Source organism: Lichenostomus cassidix, chromosome 1, assembly GCF_008360975.1.
Source record: "Lichenostomus cassidix isolate B80296 chromosome 1, HeHo_3.0, whole genome shotgun sequence".
NCBI lineage: Eukaryota > Metazoa > Chordata > Aves > Passeriformes > Meliphagidae > Lichenostomus > Lichenostomus cassidix.
In genome coordinates, this window is record NC_139479.1 from 66,436,913 (window position 1) to 66,453,789 (window position 16,877).

The 16,877-nt window shown below is 38.8% G+C and overlaps 1 protein-coding gene across 2 annotated transcripts; it reads right to left on the reverse strand.

Annotated features, from left to right (window-relative positions):
• Window positions 1-829: 829 nt before the first annotated feature.
• RFC3 (replication factor C subunit 3) lies at window positions 830-9,699 on the reverse strand. Of its 2 annotated transcripts, none has more exons than XM_085061609.1 (9): window positions 9,541-9,699; window positions 8,194-8,331; window positions 6,976-7,043; window positions 5,301-5,398; window positions 4,839-5,020; window positions 4,460-4,596; window positions 4,238-4,336; window positions 3,134-3,203; window positions 830-1,804 (listed from the first exon to the last, which is right to left on the reverse strand). In XM_085061609.1, the coding sequence occupies exons 1-9, from the start codon at window positions 9,625-9,627 to the stop codon at window positions 1,613-1,615; spliced, it is 1,071 nt and encodes a 356-aa protein (XP_084917735.1). In that variant the 5' UTR covers window positions 9,628-9,699; the 3' UTR covers window positions 830-1,612. The 2 variants fall into 2 exon arrangements, with proteins under 2 accessions (XP_084917735.1, XP_084917741.1); XM_085061615.1 differs by having other exon boundaries at window positions 9,455-9,577.
• Window positions 9,700-16,877: the final 7,178 nt, after the last annotated feature.

The following is a 16,877-nucleotide window of genomic DNA, read 5'->3' on the forward strand; positions in this document are numbered from 1 at the left end:
ATTCCTTTCCACTATCACTTCCAAATTTAATGTTTCTCCAGGATCTTTGACAGTCAAGACACTCACAATATGGCAAGTTACCAGTGGTATTGATTTGGATGCCAAGCATACGGAAGGAAAAAAGTTCTCATCTTCTGCTTCTTCAGATGCCCAGCTGAGCATGAAGCAGGGCAACACCATCTTACTGAGAATGAATCTGAAGACAAGCTGTGCATTAACACCCCACACAGAATGCCCAAATGCCTGAGAACAGCAGCAGCACTACCCCTTTCAGGATTCATGCTGCCTTCTCTACATTTTAAAGGGGATGACAAAGTTCCTAGTATCTAGTGAGCTGCTTTCTTATCAATTGCTAATGTGAAGGCCCTAGCTTCCAAAACTACTGCCATTATGTATAACCACCTCTGACATAAAAAGACCCAAATATTGAACCCTCTTCTGGAAAGAAGAAAAAGAGTAGAGAGGGAGAGGAATGGAAAACAATATTTAATTAACTTTAAATATCTAGTAATAGCCTAAATTAGCATGGTGAAGTAATAAAGGGCATGAATTCAGTGATTTTTAGAGTACCACAGTACACAGACATACCACGTGAAAGACTTGCAGCACAGGTGGTGTTGGTTTTCTATCATCACATCATGACTTATTTTGGGAGGTTATTTTTCACTTTTTCTTGTTACTCATATTTGTTTAGATTCTTTTAAGCTTCAGTGGCTCCCTTCAGTCTTACAGTGTGTGTGGGATATCCCACCTTGAGGAAAGATGTCTACAGCAAAGCAAATGAATGTACTGAAGGCAGTCACAGACAGTGTAAAACACCAATTCAGCATTTCTGTTCATATTTTCTACAATTTATTTTGCCATTTTAAAAATGTCACATATCAGTTTAAGAGGTGAAAGAGTATTTGTTAAATGCTGAAACTTTGCCCTTAGTTAAAAAACAGGCAAAGGAATAACCTTCACCTGAATAGCATTATGGAGTTGGAGGTGAACCCAAGACTTGCTTTATAAAGGTACAGTCCTTCTAAACAAGGTGTTCCATGTGATTTACAAGCAACACAAAAGTCTCGCTCATCCACAATTTCAATGCAACTGCTTACAAAGAAGAAAAGAACAGAAAACATTCTTTGCCAGTACACCACAGTAAATTGTGAGGCTAAAAAAAAAAAAAGACAAACGCTAAGATGTATAGATAAGCAGGCTGACCATACATGTTCAAGCTGGAACATAGCAGAACATGGAAAAAACATTTTTCTTACAGCCTTGCCCATCTGTGATCAACAAACAAAAACCAAGCACACAGTATCTGTGTTCTCTCCTCTTAATGTCAACTTGCAAAAACTGCAAAGCAGCTCTCATCTTACACATCTCCCAAGGCAATGTGATGTCTTTCTGAAAGGCCAATGCATTTTGTATGGATCTAAAGATGGATTTGTGGCTGTCAAACAATCCATCTGGTTTCTAAAGCTGAACAAATATTGTTTTATTAAATAGAAAAATAAAAATATTTGACTTAGAACTTTACCCACATGTAATCAAGGACTGACAAGTAGATATTTGCAACATCACTGGTATCTTCTCGCAACATTTTGTGTGTGACTTTGGGCATCAGTTAGAACATCATGTCATCTAGCCCATCCTCCATGAACTTCTTGTAAATTGCCATAAACTTCGCAACAAATGCTTCCAGATGATAAATAGCTTTGCTGCCCAGTTGCAAGCGGTGCTCATAGAAGGCTGCCATCTGTGCAACTTCTCCTTTCAGTTGTCCATCACAGTTATTTAGAAGTTCTGTCAAGAGACCCTAAAACAGGAAAAACAGGGTAGTATTGGAAAAATTAGATATTTTTTGTTAAGAGGATAACCTTGTTTCTCCGAAAATAGCCAAGCTATAACCACTAGTTCACTCATTAACCCAACAGAAAAGACATTAAAGAATCATTTACTGGAATAATTTATGCTTGAATAAAAGAAAATAAATTAACCTCATCTCCCAATACTGTAACCTCTACTGCATTCTGCCACATGGCCCTGAGGAGAATTCTAACCAAGACAGCAAGTGTATTAAAACCACTTACTTCTATCTTGACAGCATCAAGCACGAAGAGAAACAACATTAATAAAAAACAAGGAAAGGGCTTATTTAGAATTTAAGTGTCTCTGTCTGCACTTATGTACTTATTTATGTGCAGACACACAAAACAACTTGACTGCAATACTTCAGTCATTACAAAACCCTAAAATACAGTATTTTAGATCAGAAACAGCAATAAAATCATTGTAATTCCATCTCTGTTAAAATTGCCAGGATTAAGTGAGAAGTATCTCAAGACCAATTCAAGTTCATGAAGTGGGTAGAGAACATGCACCTTTTGCCTCTCAAACACAGCAATGCAGGATCCACTAACCTACTGCAAGAAAGGAAGGTTAAAGAAACATTTAAGTACCAAAACCATCAAAAAGCAGAAATTAGTTAATGTGAAAAGAAATTATGTCTGAAGGTGAAGCAAACCTTACTAGGTTAAGTTGCAAACATTATTTTTGGTCTTTGCTCTGCTCTAGCTGTCTTCACCTTTTCATCCTGCTTAAAATAAAAACATGCACATCCCACTTGCTTTTTTCCTCCCAAACTGACATCTGCCTTTGAACAGTCCTGCTGGTCTAGTATCCTTCAGCACACCTCTCCAAAGACATAGCAAATATTGAACTTATAACAAAAAAACTTTTTCAAGTTAACAAGTCATGTCAAGATTAGCCCATAGAATCATATAATCATTAAGGCTGTGAAAAACCACCAAGATCATCAACTACAACATTTGACCAAATAGCTCCAGCCCCTTCACCAGCTTTGTTGACATTCTCTGGCTGTGCTAATGTATCTATGCTTCAATATAGTAATTGGCCTGAGAAGTCAAGGGGACTAAAAACGTTCTCCTTTATTTTTAGTCAGCTATGATGATGCTGTTCTTTGACCACAGAACAAGTTTTAGTCTATTTGGAAAAGACACAGTTTTTCAGCAATATTTGGACAGTTTGTGATGTTTTGGTGTATTTTTTTTTTTACAAAAGCTCTAGTTGAGACTGTCACAGAATTAATATTTATAATGCATTAAGAGCTTGATAGTTGAGTTACCTTCATGATAATCTCAGGAGGGATGCAGTGTGTCAGGAGTTCATAAAGCCGTCCACGGACTTCTAAAAGCCTGTTGGAAAAACACCACAAAATTTGAGAATTATGATCCCAAAGCATACTAACGTGTTTTCACTATTTGTGAAATATGTTTCAGGAGAAGAGGCAACCCAAGCAAAGTTTCTTTTCTTATTTTGTGTGTTATTTTAAAACCATTGCATGAGTCAATTTCAATTAAAAGGCTGCATATCACCTCTTATTCAAAAGATAAACAACACATACTCTTGGTACAATGGTCTCAGTTAATCTAGAAGCTACAAGGTTATTAGGATTTGTCTCAGGATTGTTTCCCTTTAATTCTTTTTCATATCTAAGTTATTATTCATGCATAAGACCACTGAGGAGACATAAACCATTTATTAGAGCCACAGAGTTCCTTTATGCTGCTTTTCTGTAGTCATTGTTTATAAGAAGGGGTAAGACAATTAGGTGGCAAAACTGACACAGTTATCCAGTGCTCAGCTTTTGATAACAGGAGGTCAGATGCTACAAGCATTTAAATTAAGTAACATCTCATGCAAGTAATACATGGAACAAAGTAAAAGGATCAGGCTCTGGATATGACACTGAGATGGATACAGAGGTCATCTCCTGATATGCTTAAAAAAGCAATGACTTCTCGTTTCCAGTTCTTTTACTAAGGTGCATTATGCTAAAGATAGTGAACGAAAAGCTTTAATAGAAACAAAAAACCCCACAAAAATGACACCCACCCACCATTCCCCCACAAAAAAAAAAAAAAAAAAAAAAAAAAAAAAAAAAAAAAAAAAAAAAGACAGAAAGCATATCATGCATTGAGCCTATGCTCAATTTTGATTACCAAGTTTCAACAGGGAAAGCAGCAGTTTTTCAGTTCCTGATACTCATTCAACCTTCTCTGGCAATTTTAAAGCTCAACTCCTCTGGCTGCAAAGTATCAGTTCCAGTACAAAAAACAGAAAATTACACGACTGAAGAGGCCACATTTTTGAATACAACTTTTTATTTTTAGGTTCCAGTGTACAAAGAAAACATCACTTATTGCTCTAAACAAGTGCATTCACCTACCTTTGTGGTGTCTGTTGACCAACAATAGCATTTGCAGTTTCTCTCAAATAAACTTCCCAGTCCATCTCAGGAATGTCTTGATCAGCAGCAAAAGGATACCTACAAAATATTTTTCAAAAATTGCAATCCAAGCGAATTGTCGCTTATTCTAACAAGACCTTAGAAGGATGGTCATTTAAGCATCTGACAGTATAATTTACACTAACTTTTGCAGTGACTTACTGTTGTACTCTGCAGGACTCACACATAAGTAGTGCCTTCCGAAGATTCCTGCCAGATTTCTCTGCAATCCTTTGAGCCAGCTCCTGAGGAAGTGTCAGGCCTTCTTTCTTACAAACACTGGACAAGACATAGCAGATCTACAGAGAAAACAGCAGGGAATACAACACTTAGCAAACCATTCAGCCCCTACAGATTTTCCTGTTAGAATGATTTCTGGACCAGAGATGGACCAGTCTTTCATAAGCCATGCTTGGCAAATCATCCACCACAAAGGAAAACTAGATCATTATGAGAAAACAAAATATTTCATAAGTCTACAGCAAAAACTTATCTAGGAAGAATTTTTAAGTAACTTATTTTTGCTTCTGTTTCAACATACATCTTCAATGCTAGGAGCAGGCACTCGTACAGCCAGACATCTGCTTTGAATGGGTCCTATAATTTTTGACATTGAGTTGCAGCACAGGATCAACCTGCAGGTCGCCATGTACTTCTCCATTGTTCTTCGCAAAGCATGCTGAGCATCTTTAGTGAGTTTGTCAACTTCTGTTAACAGCACCACTGGAAAAAGGATTAAACGTAGTGGGGATTTGTATTAATATCAAATCTTTCTAAGAAAAAAATACTTTTGACATTCAAGCAATAAAATCAAAATAAGTGATAACACACAGTAAAAGGCAGCAGGGTTCCACAGGCAGGAAAATTAAGATAACCTGCATACCTTTTTGACTGTACAATCTTTACGAAATACACAGGTACAAACAAAACAGTGAACTGAAATCTCTGAAAAAACCCCCCATGTTTAAAAAGTATTTTGACTGGGTTTCACTGTTTTACTCACCTTTAAAATCTCGTTGAGTACTTGTCTCAAGTTGTTGGGACTGTGCCACTGTCTTCAAGAGCTCCTGAATTACTACACGGTCATTGTTTCCCGCATCACTGTAGCAGGCATAAATCTTGTTTTAAAACAACTCTGTATTGCATACAAAATATACTCTCCTAAGGTCAACTTAAAGAATAATATTGCCAAAAGAATTCAGAAGCTGCTGAGGTTAGAATTAACTCAAAACACATAAGTTGTTGAAAGGTACCTCCCATGTAATAAAAACAGCCTAAAGTTTATGCAGGCACAGCTGGATTACGGGCACTGTATTCAAACATACAGAATTGTCAAATGTTTTATTAAGTTATTAAAATTTTTTTTTTGAGATAAGAAATCTCAACTTTTGTTGCCTACAATCTGAATAAGAACCCACAATGTAAACCTTTTTTACTCATTATGGGAAGAACAAGTCTAACCACATAATAGGATGCCTGACTCAAAGGACTGATGTAAATACAGGGTTTTACTCTGCAGAGTCCTTCACAGAAATTAATTTCCCTGTTAGCCATTCATCACATTCCATGTTACTCAAGATGCACATGACTTCAGCATGTTATAATTCAGTCAAACTTCACAGGCCATAACACAGCACACAGGTTTACTGTCTGGTCAGACATAAACATGACAATTGCTTGATCACTTAAAGCCTATGAAGCAGGATATTAATTCTTAATCAAAACCCAGCACTTTTGTATTTAAATTGAAATACAATTATTTTATGTTTCAAGCTCTAAGCACTCTATACAGAGTAACAGGAAAACTGTTAGTAGTATCAGGTTATTAGATCTGAGAACTGAATTGTCACACATTTTGTATCACAAAAATGACATATTCAAAATGATGATTACCAGTAAGTCTCAGGTTTTATTGGTAATTAACTGATAATTGTTTGTGTCTGTGTTAGAGCACCAGCAGATACTCACTAATCAATACACAGATTAGCTGAGCTTTTAAAGGAGACCTGGCAAAGTAGAATAACTTCTAAAATGCAAGGCAGCATGAACTAAGGTTTAGCAGCAACCAACACCTCACAGTACACAGTGACATTCACTCATCTGTGATTTAAAGCAACATTATGAGGTTTCAGGTAAATACAAATATTTGGCTTGGGTCTGGGAACTACCACAGCAATTTCACAACTGCCAAAGAAGACGTAGATAGCTCCCATTAGAGCTTCTCTTATTTAAATCAACATCGGACCTCGCTCAAGACAAGATCCACAGTATTTTGTGGTGCTGTTATTTGTCGTGCTTTAGACACTTAATTTGAAGAGTTATTGGGTAAACTTTGCTTGCTTTCAAACTCCTTTATTTTTGCATTTGTGAGAGAACTAATGATATGGAGGAGTTAGTTGTTTCTGTTACCCAGTCCTCAACATCACCATGCTTACATAGCCAGTTAAACAGAACATTATTGTCTTTAGCATACAGCAATCCACATTTTTTTTTCATTTAAAGCTGTTCAATTAAAAATCCTCTCCCTGCTCTCATCTGCAGACCAAACCCATAGATCATTACCTAACTTGCTCAGGCAACAAATCAGGCCATCAGTCCCTCATCCACCCAGGCTGAAACCACTCACAACATGGTAAGTGGCTCACCTTTGAAGTGAGGCATTTTTACTGCACACTTACCTTGGGTTAACTTCAAGGTGATAATTACTTGCAATGGTGCTAATTTCAATCTTCTTTTTAGAAGGTGCCTATGTAGAAAACAAGTGCATTAAGTTTCAGTAAGTGTTCTAAAAATCTCTTACAGCTTACAACTGGCTAAGTCACAAGCAAACGAAGAGCCTCAAAGATCAAAGAACTCCTGAGACTTATAGATTTGCTTATCTCCTATGGTCCCAGCCCCACCTCCAAAGGAAAAAAGGAGTACTGACACACCATCCAGCCTGTAAAAGAGCAACAGCAGTGACTACGACAACACCTAGTATGTATTATTGCATACTGCAGTTATTCCAGAGTTTTGTCAAAGAAATCTTATTAATGGAATCAGCCATTCAATTGACAAGTGACATTAAGTCCATCCACAGAGGATGGACAAAGAGTTTTGGAGGCAAAACAGCTGGACAAGCCCAAAACTATTTACTTCTGTTCTCAAAGGATTTCAACTCTATACTTTCTTTGAAGAAAACACTAGTATTTATATCACTATTGAATTTGGGTCTGAGCAGTTATATTCTATATCTCTAGCATTCAGTCTATTATTTGTTCTACCCCTGAGAACTAAAAGGCAAACATTAAATAACCTATTTATTAATAAAGCTTGGTAATCCCTTGCTAGTTAAGCCTTCCACAGCAAGAATTTTCAATAGGTAATATAGCCTGTTAATAATAAACACTTAAATGCCTAAGACCAAGGCAGAGAGAATTTAAATTGATTTTTTTTTTTGCTAATGCTAAAGTTGTCACTAGGAAAACCAGAAGCTAAAACCTGCATATAGCAAAAACAGTGCTAAATTTTTTTAACTGCCCTTATTTTTACAGACAAATGAGATTCTTTACATTTAATTAAGAGCTAGTCTACAACAAGAGATGCTATTGTCCAAACTGAACTGTAAACAATAAATAAAAAACCCCACCCTGAACAAAAATACCACACCACAAGAACAGCCAACTGGGCACAGAAAACAACAGAGAACCCCACATCTTGAACACCTAAAGAATATCTGGAAAAGAATTTGTTCAAAACCAAACTAGTATGATTAATCACACAAAAAAAGGTTGAAGATATTGAGTGTAAAATAAAAAAAATAATTTTTAAACCTCAAATAAATACAAAGGCCTCACAACAGAAATATGTCAGTATTTCCGCATTACTTCACGGCAGATGGGAGACATTTATTTTACCGTTATACTCTGATGCTCAATCCTCAGCTTTTCCACTCCTGCACCATATAATTCCCTCAATAAACACATTATTCTTGTCTTTTTTCCAGCTCCTGACGGTCCATACACCAACAGATGAGGAAAGTCCCCACATTGAACCTGAACAAAAAGCAACAAGATCAGTTAGCTACAACAGTATTTTCTTTGTGATAGCATTTATCCTTCCATTTCCACCCAAGTTTACACTAAATGACTTTTCCAACTCCATCACAACACAGCACCTAGAATTAAAACTGATGAAATCCTTTCCTGCAATAACACTTCCTAGAGAACATCGTATTTTTCTGAAGGCCATGTGCAACTCATTAAACTTCAAACACCTCAATTTCTTGAAAAATAACACGAGCAAACCAAAAATAAACACAAACAAACAACAAAATGAACCAAAGAAAACCCCACTTCAGCATTTCTATGCTTTCTACGGTTACTAGAGTGACAGCTGCAAGGAACACACAGGAAAAAGGTTTGAAACAAAGTTTAAAGCAGCTTATATATATATATATGTGTGTACATATGTAGTTATTATATACATACATGTATATATGTTTAGGAGTTTGTTTCCTGAAAAGCTAGAAAGCATGACTTGGAGCACACCTGACCATACCCCACAGTCAGAATACACATTAGTCAGATATCCCTAACCCCTGAGGGAGTGAATCAATCCTGCCAGCACATCTGGCAGGGCCAGCAGTCCTGACTTTCATTCCCAGCAGCACGCCTTAAACATTCCTGCTAACTTTAAGCAAACAAACCAAGCCCTGTTCTCACGGACACTGAAGCCAGCAGGAAGGACATGTGCACAGCACTCCTGAAAGAGCCGAGCAGCCTTTCCCTGGCATTAAGGCCTCGCCCCAAGCAGGGCGATACCAGCAGGCACATTCGCGGGCAGGGAGGCTCCTCAGGAGGCCAGGGCCTGCCGGAGGGAAAGCTCCCGATCCCGGCCCCACAGGAGCAGCGCTATGGCCCGCAATCCCAATGACAGCATGGCTCAGTCTGGCAGGAACCAGAGCGGTCCAGCCTCCCTGCTCAAGCAGGGTCAGCCCAGAGCACAGGACTGCATCCAGATGGGGCTTGACTACCGCCAGTAACGGAGACCTCAAAGCCCCTCTGGGCAATGTGTTCCACTGCTCGGTCACCCGCACAGTTAAGTTTCTCCCCTTATTCAGGCGCAATCCCGACTCGTGGGGGATGCAGGCAGCGGGGAGGAGGAAACAGAGAGCACCCGGAGGCCGCAGGGGCCCCGGGCAGAGCCCGGCGGGGAGGCCGGCGGAGCGCGGCGGCGCCGGGCAGAGCCCGCGCCTCACTGACCAGGTTGCGGAGCCGCGCCGCCTGCTCGCGGTGGAAGTCGAGGCGGCCGAGGGAGCTGGGCCGGTGCTTGTCCGCCCACAGGCTCATGGCGCTCCAAAAGCCCGCGGCACGGCGGCGGGAGGCGCGCTGAGGACGGCGGCCGCCGAGGGACAATCTCCGTTGGCGGCGGTGGCTCCGCCCCTGTCCCTCCCTCAGCCAAGCGCGGCGGGCTCGCCGCAGCCCGGCCCGGGCGGGGGGAGCGGCTCTGCCCGCCTGGGTCACGCCACGGGGACACAGACACCCCGTGTGCCCTGGCAGCCGCCCCACTGCGCTCCCTGAGGGCTGTGACAGCACAGCCGCTTGCCGGGCACTGTGCAGGGAATTAACTCTGCCCGCCAGCCCAAGCCAGCACGCTGCCTCGCCGCTGGGGGAGCGAACGCCCCGAGCCCCAGCTGAAATCATTCCTCTTCTGGCTCGCTTCACAGAGTCGCAGGATCATTTAGGTCGGAAAGGACCTCTGAGGTCATCAAGTCCAAGCTGTGATCGAGCACCACCAGCTCAACCAGACCATGGCACTGAGTGCCACATCCCTAAGCACGTCCAGGGACGGTGACTGCACCGCCTCCCCGTACGCCCCGAATGGGCACCTCATTCCAATGTCTAATCACCCTTTCTGTGAATAAATTCCTCCCGATGTCCGCCTAAACCTCCCCTGGAGCAGCTTAAGACTGAAAAGACTTGCTCGAGGGAGCTTGCAATTACAGGATAATTTGGAATGTGTCTTCTCCAAAAGCCCACAACACCTAAAAAGGCTTGTGTTTATTTCTTGCTATTTGGTGGAGTCATCGCTGTTATCTTATTGATAATGTCCACTGTGATCTCATGATGTTCACCTTGCCATTTTTTTCTTTAAAACTCTGTCTCTTGTGCCAGTTCTTTTACTTTGCTTTGTTTTATGGCACAACCGGCTTTCAGAAGGATTTGGAATATTTTCTTTCTCAAAAACTTTTTCTGCAGCCTCACTGTAAATGAATGAGTTGCCCATAATCTATGAATTGTACAGTGAATTTTTGGGTTCCATCTGTATGTGTGGCTTTGTGTAGATACTGAACGTGTATGCAGAGAATTGCACAAAAAATATGTACATAATAGAGACATTCTCACTTTGTCTCCTTGTCTAGTAGCCTAATAAGTGAAGCATATGCTCAAGTAATATTATTTGAAAGTAGAATTCCTTGAAGTTATGAAACATGGATATATACATATGAATAGTCTGAAATGTGTCAGCCTAATTTTTCTACTTATATGATTTCTGTGGGGAAAAAAAAAGCAAGTCCAAGAAATGTTCATGTGACTGCTCCTATTTTACCATGTCTGTCTGCACTTTTATTCACACAGTAAGAAAGCATAATGCAGGTAATGGCTTCACGAAACTACACATTCGAGTTACTCGTGAAGATCACAAAAAACCTACTGGAGTCACTAGGTAGAGGAGCACTTTCATTGATACCATGTTACCTGTTTGTCTGAAATAGTTACATCTTGCTCTTGTAGACATCCCTTAATCAGTTCAATTTACAGATTGCCATGAATTAGAAAATTCTAGAACTACCTGACAGAAGGTTGTAGCCAAGTGAGGGTCAGGTTCTTGTCCCGGGCAACCAGCAGCAGGGCAAGAGGACAGAGTCTTAAGTTGCACCAGGTTTAGGTTGGACATTACAAACAAATTCTTCACGGAAAGGGTGATCAGAGATTGAAATGGACTACCCAGGGAAGTTGTGGAGTCACTGTCCCTGGAGGTGTTTAAGGAAAGACTGGATGTGGCACTTAGTGGCATGGTCTATTGACATGGTTGTGTGGGGACTCACTGATCTCAGAGGTCTTTACTAACCCAATTGATTCTGGTATTCCGTGATTCTCCTGATACTGCTTTGTTAGCACTGCCCTGGTGAATGACTGAGTCTGTGAGAGCTGCAGCAGCAGTGCTTACCTTCACAGCCTTTTTTTATACCAGACAAAGCAGGATGGCCTGTTCCTCTGCCATTTTCTTCATTTACATTTCATGGGTCTACAGTGTTCCTCATGCAGCTGTTCTCTCTGCACTGCACCTGCCATCCTACAAAGTAATCTCTGAATTTGACCATTAATTTATTTGGTATTCTCTTTGGTTATCTGTATTTATTACCTGCCATTTTATGCTTTTTTCAGATCCTTAGCTCATTTGCCTGAATTTTAGTAATTTCTGAATGATGTGCTGCTCTTCTTGTGTCTATCAGTGTCACTTAACTTAATTGCAACTTCTTGATAACTCCTTATAACCCATGCAGCTATTCCAGCCCCCAGAGAGTTTTTGGTGACTCACGCCAGCTTCTAGCAAGTGCAAGTTTTGAAATACCAGTGGAAAGAAATCCTCTTTGCATGGGGTCAGATTTAAGCATGTAGGACTCAGTCCAGTAGGCTTTTAGATACTTTCAGCTCCTGAAGAGATCAAGGAGTGAAGATGTAGCATCTCTGAAAAGCCCTAGGCTCTTTTTATCATTAGCTCTATTTTTATTAAAATTCCATAAGATTTCTTCTTATCCTGAGAAGAAAATCTTGGAAATTGTGCCCCAACTCAGCAACGCGTTTAAGCATGGGCTTATACTTAAACTTTATTTCCTGCTATAGAAAGTAATTAGACAAATGAACAAAATTAATTTGTTAAGTAAAAATCTTATCATTTTAAAACCTGGGCTTGCATGAAGCATTGCAGATGTGGTACTTTATATCTGATTAAAATGCTCTACAATGCTTCGATTTTCTGCTTCATTAATTTTTTAACTTCACTATAAATCTAAACAAAATGAAATAACTATCTAAAATGGAATGGTTTGGCCAACTGTATTACAAATAAATTAATGTGAATAATACAGGAGACTCTGGCAATTTCAGCGGCAGTCACAATTCTCTCAAACACAAAGACTTTTAGTATATGTCTTCACTCATTTTGTTCAGTCCAGCAGAAAGGTCAAAAGGTAAAGTGACTCCTCTGCATGAATAAACTAGACAATATATCTGAAAATGGAGATTTTAAATACAAATGGCATTTTGAGCCTCTTACTACCAGCAGCCATGTTATTAGAAAGTGACACAATGTCAGGTACTGTAAGAGAGGCTGCATCTTATACCCAAATTGAAGCAAAAATGTATGACTTGGGTCCTGTGTCTAAATACATATATGCATGTGTGTGTGTATATATATATATATATATATGTATGTATAGTTTTTAACCAGCTTTAAACCGATTATTGAAGCATTAGAGCAAATTAGAGGGCTGTTATACTGACCTCCTAAATATATTTACAGCATGATTGGTGTTAGCAATCCAGGCAGCCATTAAAAGATCCAAGTGCCATTTTGCTGTATATTGACCTGTGTTTTTCAAACAGAAGAGTGCTTGGCATCCTTTGATCCTCCAGGCTGCTTATCTGGCTGAGATAAATTTTTCTTTTCAGTTTCAAATATTTCAACAGATCTCTGCCACTCTGTTGGCTGTCACTCTAGGTTATGTCACCCTATCCTCAACAGAGCACCTATATTGCTGCTGGTAAATTGTAGTATGTTAAGAAAGACTAGGTCACTTATTACAAAGAAATAAAAAACAAAACACAAAGAGTGTTATAAAGTGACATATTTTCTACTGGTGACATGCTGATGTCACGCAGATTGAATCTGACAGTGGAAAAAACAATGCTAATGGCAATAGCCAAATAAAAACCTAAAATAAGCCTAACTCATATAGATTGGCAGTACCAAAGAAGCTGCTTTGTTATAAGTAAAATCAGGAAATAATTTTTCTTTAAGAGTCTGACAGGTTATCTTACCATCTTTTATTTAACCTGGAAAATTAAAGTAATAAAAACATTATAGGAATTTTCTATGCAAGTATGAGGAAAAAAAGGTGTAAGAAGATGCTTCTTCACAACCATTGAAAGTGTATTCTGGAAAAGGCTATGGAGTTAAGATTTAATTGGAGGATACATCCTGTACATCAGTCATTATTGTAAAGTCTTTTGTACATTTGTCCACCTGGAAAAGATTAAAAAAAGTCCTTTCCTCAAGATGTGGAAAGGTGAAAGTAATTAGGTGTGGTGAAAAAAAAACCAAAAAACAACACTGTCCTGATTTAATTGGTACTTCTTCATGTTCTGAATCCTGCTGCCAAGGGCCAGACCCTGCTGAGATATCCTACTCTCTAATGTACCTGGAGAAGCCAAAAAAAATATGTGAGGTATGTCTTGCTGTTCTTATGCCCTCTGTGGCCTCAATTGTGCATAGCTGTGCAAATATAAGACCCCTTTTTTCCTCACAGTAGGAATTGTCCAGCTACACGTTTAAGCAAGATTTACAGTAGCATAGTTAATCATAATAGAAAAACATAAGGAAGTGGTTGACATTGTTTAAACAGCCTGAACATAAATTCAAACATGTGTCTGGGGACATGTAGACTTACAGATCCATTCTTCACAGGAACTACAGCTATGTTGAATACATGCCCATATTTCTACTGAAGGTGTTGTTAAAAGCATTGGCTATTTTCATATGCATTTTAGGTCTTTGCCCTAGAGATTTATAAGGTCACTGACTAAAATACACACTTATGTTCTTCAGTTTCCACCAGCCTGCATTTTGCAATAACAGAACTGGAACAGAAAGGAAGCTCTTGTCCACTAAGGATTAATTATTTGAATTTGAGTCTCCTGAAGGTGTTCTGAAAATGACTCACTAAGTTAAGAAATATCCAGCATTCTTTTCTGGGTGTGTTGTAAATACGTTACATAAGCACCTTATGGAAACCAGTCTGTAAGCTCTTTAAGGAATTATGTGTTTCAGATATTTAAATATATGAAGAAATATTGGTGCTTTTCCTGTAATTAGGAACTAATTTTGTGAAGATGTTGACATATGATGTTTTTTGTCTCTTTCTAGACAAGGATGAATGTTGCTGACAATGGACTAAGGGTTATTTTTAAGTGTAGGCATTTTACTTCCATTCTCATTAGAGGCTGATGACTAGATTTTTTTTTTAATTGACTTGAGCTACTTCTACAATGAAAAAAACCAAGAAAAATAATACACTTTTGCAAAAAAAATAAATGACTGTACAGGGAAGAAGTTGCATCCTAGATACCTTTGCCTGTTATATCCTAACTAATGTGGCAAGGTTAATAAGTGCATTTTCTAGATTTCTAAGATTTGATAACTTTTTTTTTTAAGTTTTTCTCTTGATAATAAATGTCTCAGCTCCTTTGAATTCATAGAATGCTAATAAATCAAATTCAGACACCTCTGAACACGTCTCGATGTATTTCCAAAGACGGCAATAAATGTGGCACATAAAAATCAGATTTCTGTTACATTCCTATAAAGTAAGTTACTAGAAAACAATGTTACCGTGTATCTATCCTGTGCCACTGACAGAACATATTTTTTGTCCTAATCTTGTTTTTCATACATTTACTGAAACTCAGAAGTTCTATAGCTCATACTGTGTTTTATGAACACAATAATATTTCTCATCTTGGCTATCATAATGTCATCTCCTATAAAATCAACAACTTATGCTTGCAGAATCTCTTTTATTCAGGTCACAGCAGTCTTGCTCATGTCTCTTAATTTGTCTTTTCCCTTGTAGAGTAATTACATTTTTGTTGAATCAATGGACATACCAAAGCTTTTGAATTTCCTGGTTTTCTCCAGAGACTCTTCATTTTCAGAAGAGCTTTCATCTTGAGTTCAATCTCAGTTTCAGTAAATTTTGCTAATCTTTCAAGTTTTGTTTTGATGTCAGTCAGTCATCAGAGGTTTACCCAGATTTACTAGCTAATCTGAGGCCAGCCCAGTTCATGTGTCAGTAGGTAGAATCTTAAAGGCAGTGTATTCTTATATCCTCACTGTAAATGTGTTTCTGTTATAAATAAATCTATACCAACATAACAAGCTACACCAGGCTACCCTTCCTGGGTTTATACATTAAAATGTCCAATACACAATGACAAAGGAAATCTGGAGCAGAAATTTAGTTTGAAAAACATTTACCCCAGACTTAGTAACAGGAGACCTGTGCACATAACACTATTACCTAACTGAGGTCTTGGAAAATTACCGCAGAGCAATACCCACTATGAAAAGCTATTAGTATTGATAGGTCTTCAGACAGCTGTATTGCTATTGATGTGCATGGGAATGAACCACAGTCCCAGAGCTCCTTGTACTGGAAGGTTTTACCAGCTGAGATTAAGTGATTGACTTTCTGTTCTTCAGCATTACAGCACCAAAGTGACAAAACTGCTGCTTTTGCTTTTGTTGAACAAAACCAAGAACAGTGTCATAAGGTCTTCTGATCATTCCGCTGGTTCTTGTGTCTTATAAAAGGACACTAAAATTAGTGGAGTTTTTTTTAAGTTGGCAATGCAGAACCCAGCTCTAAATGCTAAACACACCTTAGGGAACAGTCTGTTATGCTGTTGAATTTAAGGAAAATAAGAAATAGTAGATTAATATTCTGCTTTTGCCTCTTCATCTATTTCTCTTCCACTTTCTCAGGTGTCTGTCTGAATTTACACTTCCTTACAGTGAAGAGAAGAACTCATCTTCACCTGTGTGAAGAGCCCCTTTTCAAACTTTAGTGCATGTAGAACTGAGTTCGTGTGAATGATTTGCTGTATTCATGGCAAAGCTGTGGTCTTGTTTCATTTTGCCTCATATGTCTCTCGTCTGGAAGAACCAGCTTAAACCATCAGCGTGTGCAGGCCTTGAAGAGCCATTAAGTTCATCCTTCAGATATACAGTTGTCAAAATTTATGGATTATTTTCCAGTTGCACACATGTGATTGCACTGTTTGTGATAGAGAAAAAAACTGCATAGCCTAACAATACATATATTTTTTTAGTTGTCTAATGATGGACCTTCCTGTTTAGAAACAGTTCTTCTTTAAGTCAGTTGTGTATAGGGATACTGTGGCAATGAGTAGCATGCAAAGTACATGTGCACAAGCTGTCACTTTTTCTACCTCCTAAAAATTTTTCCTTTCTGGAACCTGTTTTTTTTTCCACCATGTCCTCTGCACTTAGATGTAATTGCTTTTATCAATCTTTAATATCCTTGTCTGATGGCTAATTATACATTTGTATCAGAGGTCAAAACTGTGATAAATTCTTTGTACCTTTAAGATAAGCTTATAAAACTGATAGGAAAGAGCTAAAGAGCAAGATCAGTATATCGTGCCTCTTTGGATGCCACTACATCTTCTTGGGTCTGGTCAATGGGCTTTACTTGAGTGCTCTGGACATGCTACCTGCAAATTATGTCTGGAAG

What these genes read in the sequence shown, in the direction of transcription:
- RFC3 (XM_085061609.1), bottom strand. Translation starts at nt 9,627, where the DNA reads ATGAGCCTGTGGGCGGACAAGCACCGGCCCAGCTCCCTCGGCCGCCTC. An exon ending in CGGCGCGGCTCCGCAACCTG is followed by an intron (nt 8,332 to 9,540) that starts GTCAGTGAGGCG and finishes CTTTTTGTTCAG; the next exon opens with GTTCAATGTGGGGACTTTCC. An exon ending in GGTCAACAGACACCACAAAG is followed by an intron (nt 3,204 to 4,237) that starts GTAGGTGAATGC and finishes TTTTTCCAACAG; the next exon opens with GCTTTTAGAAGTCCGTGGAC.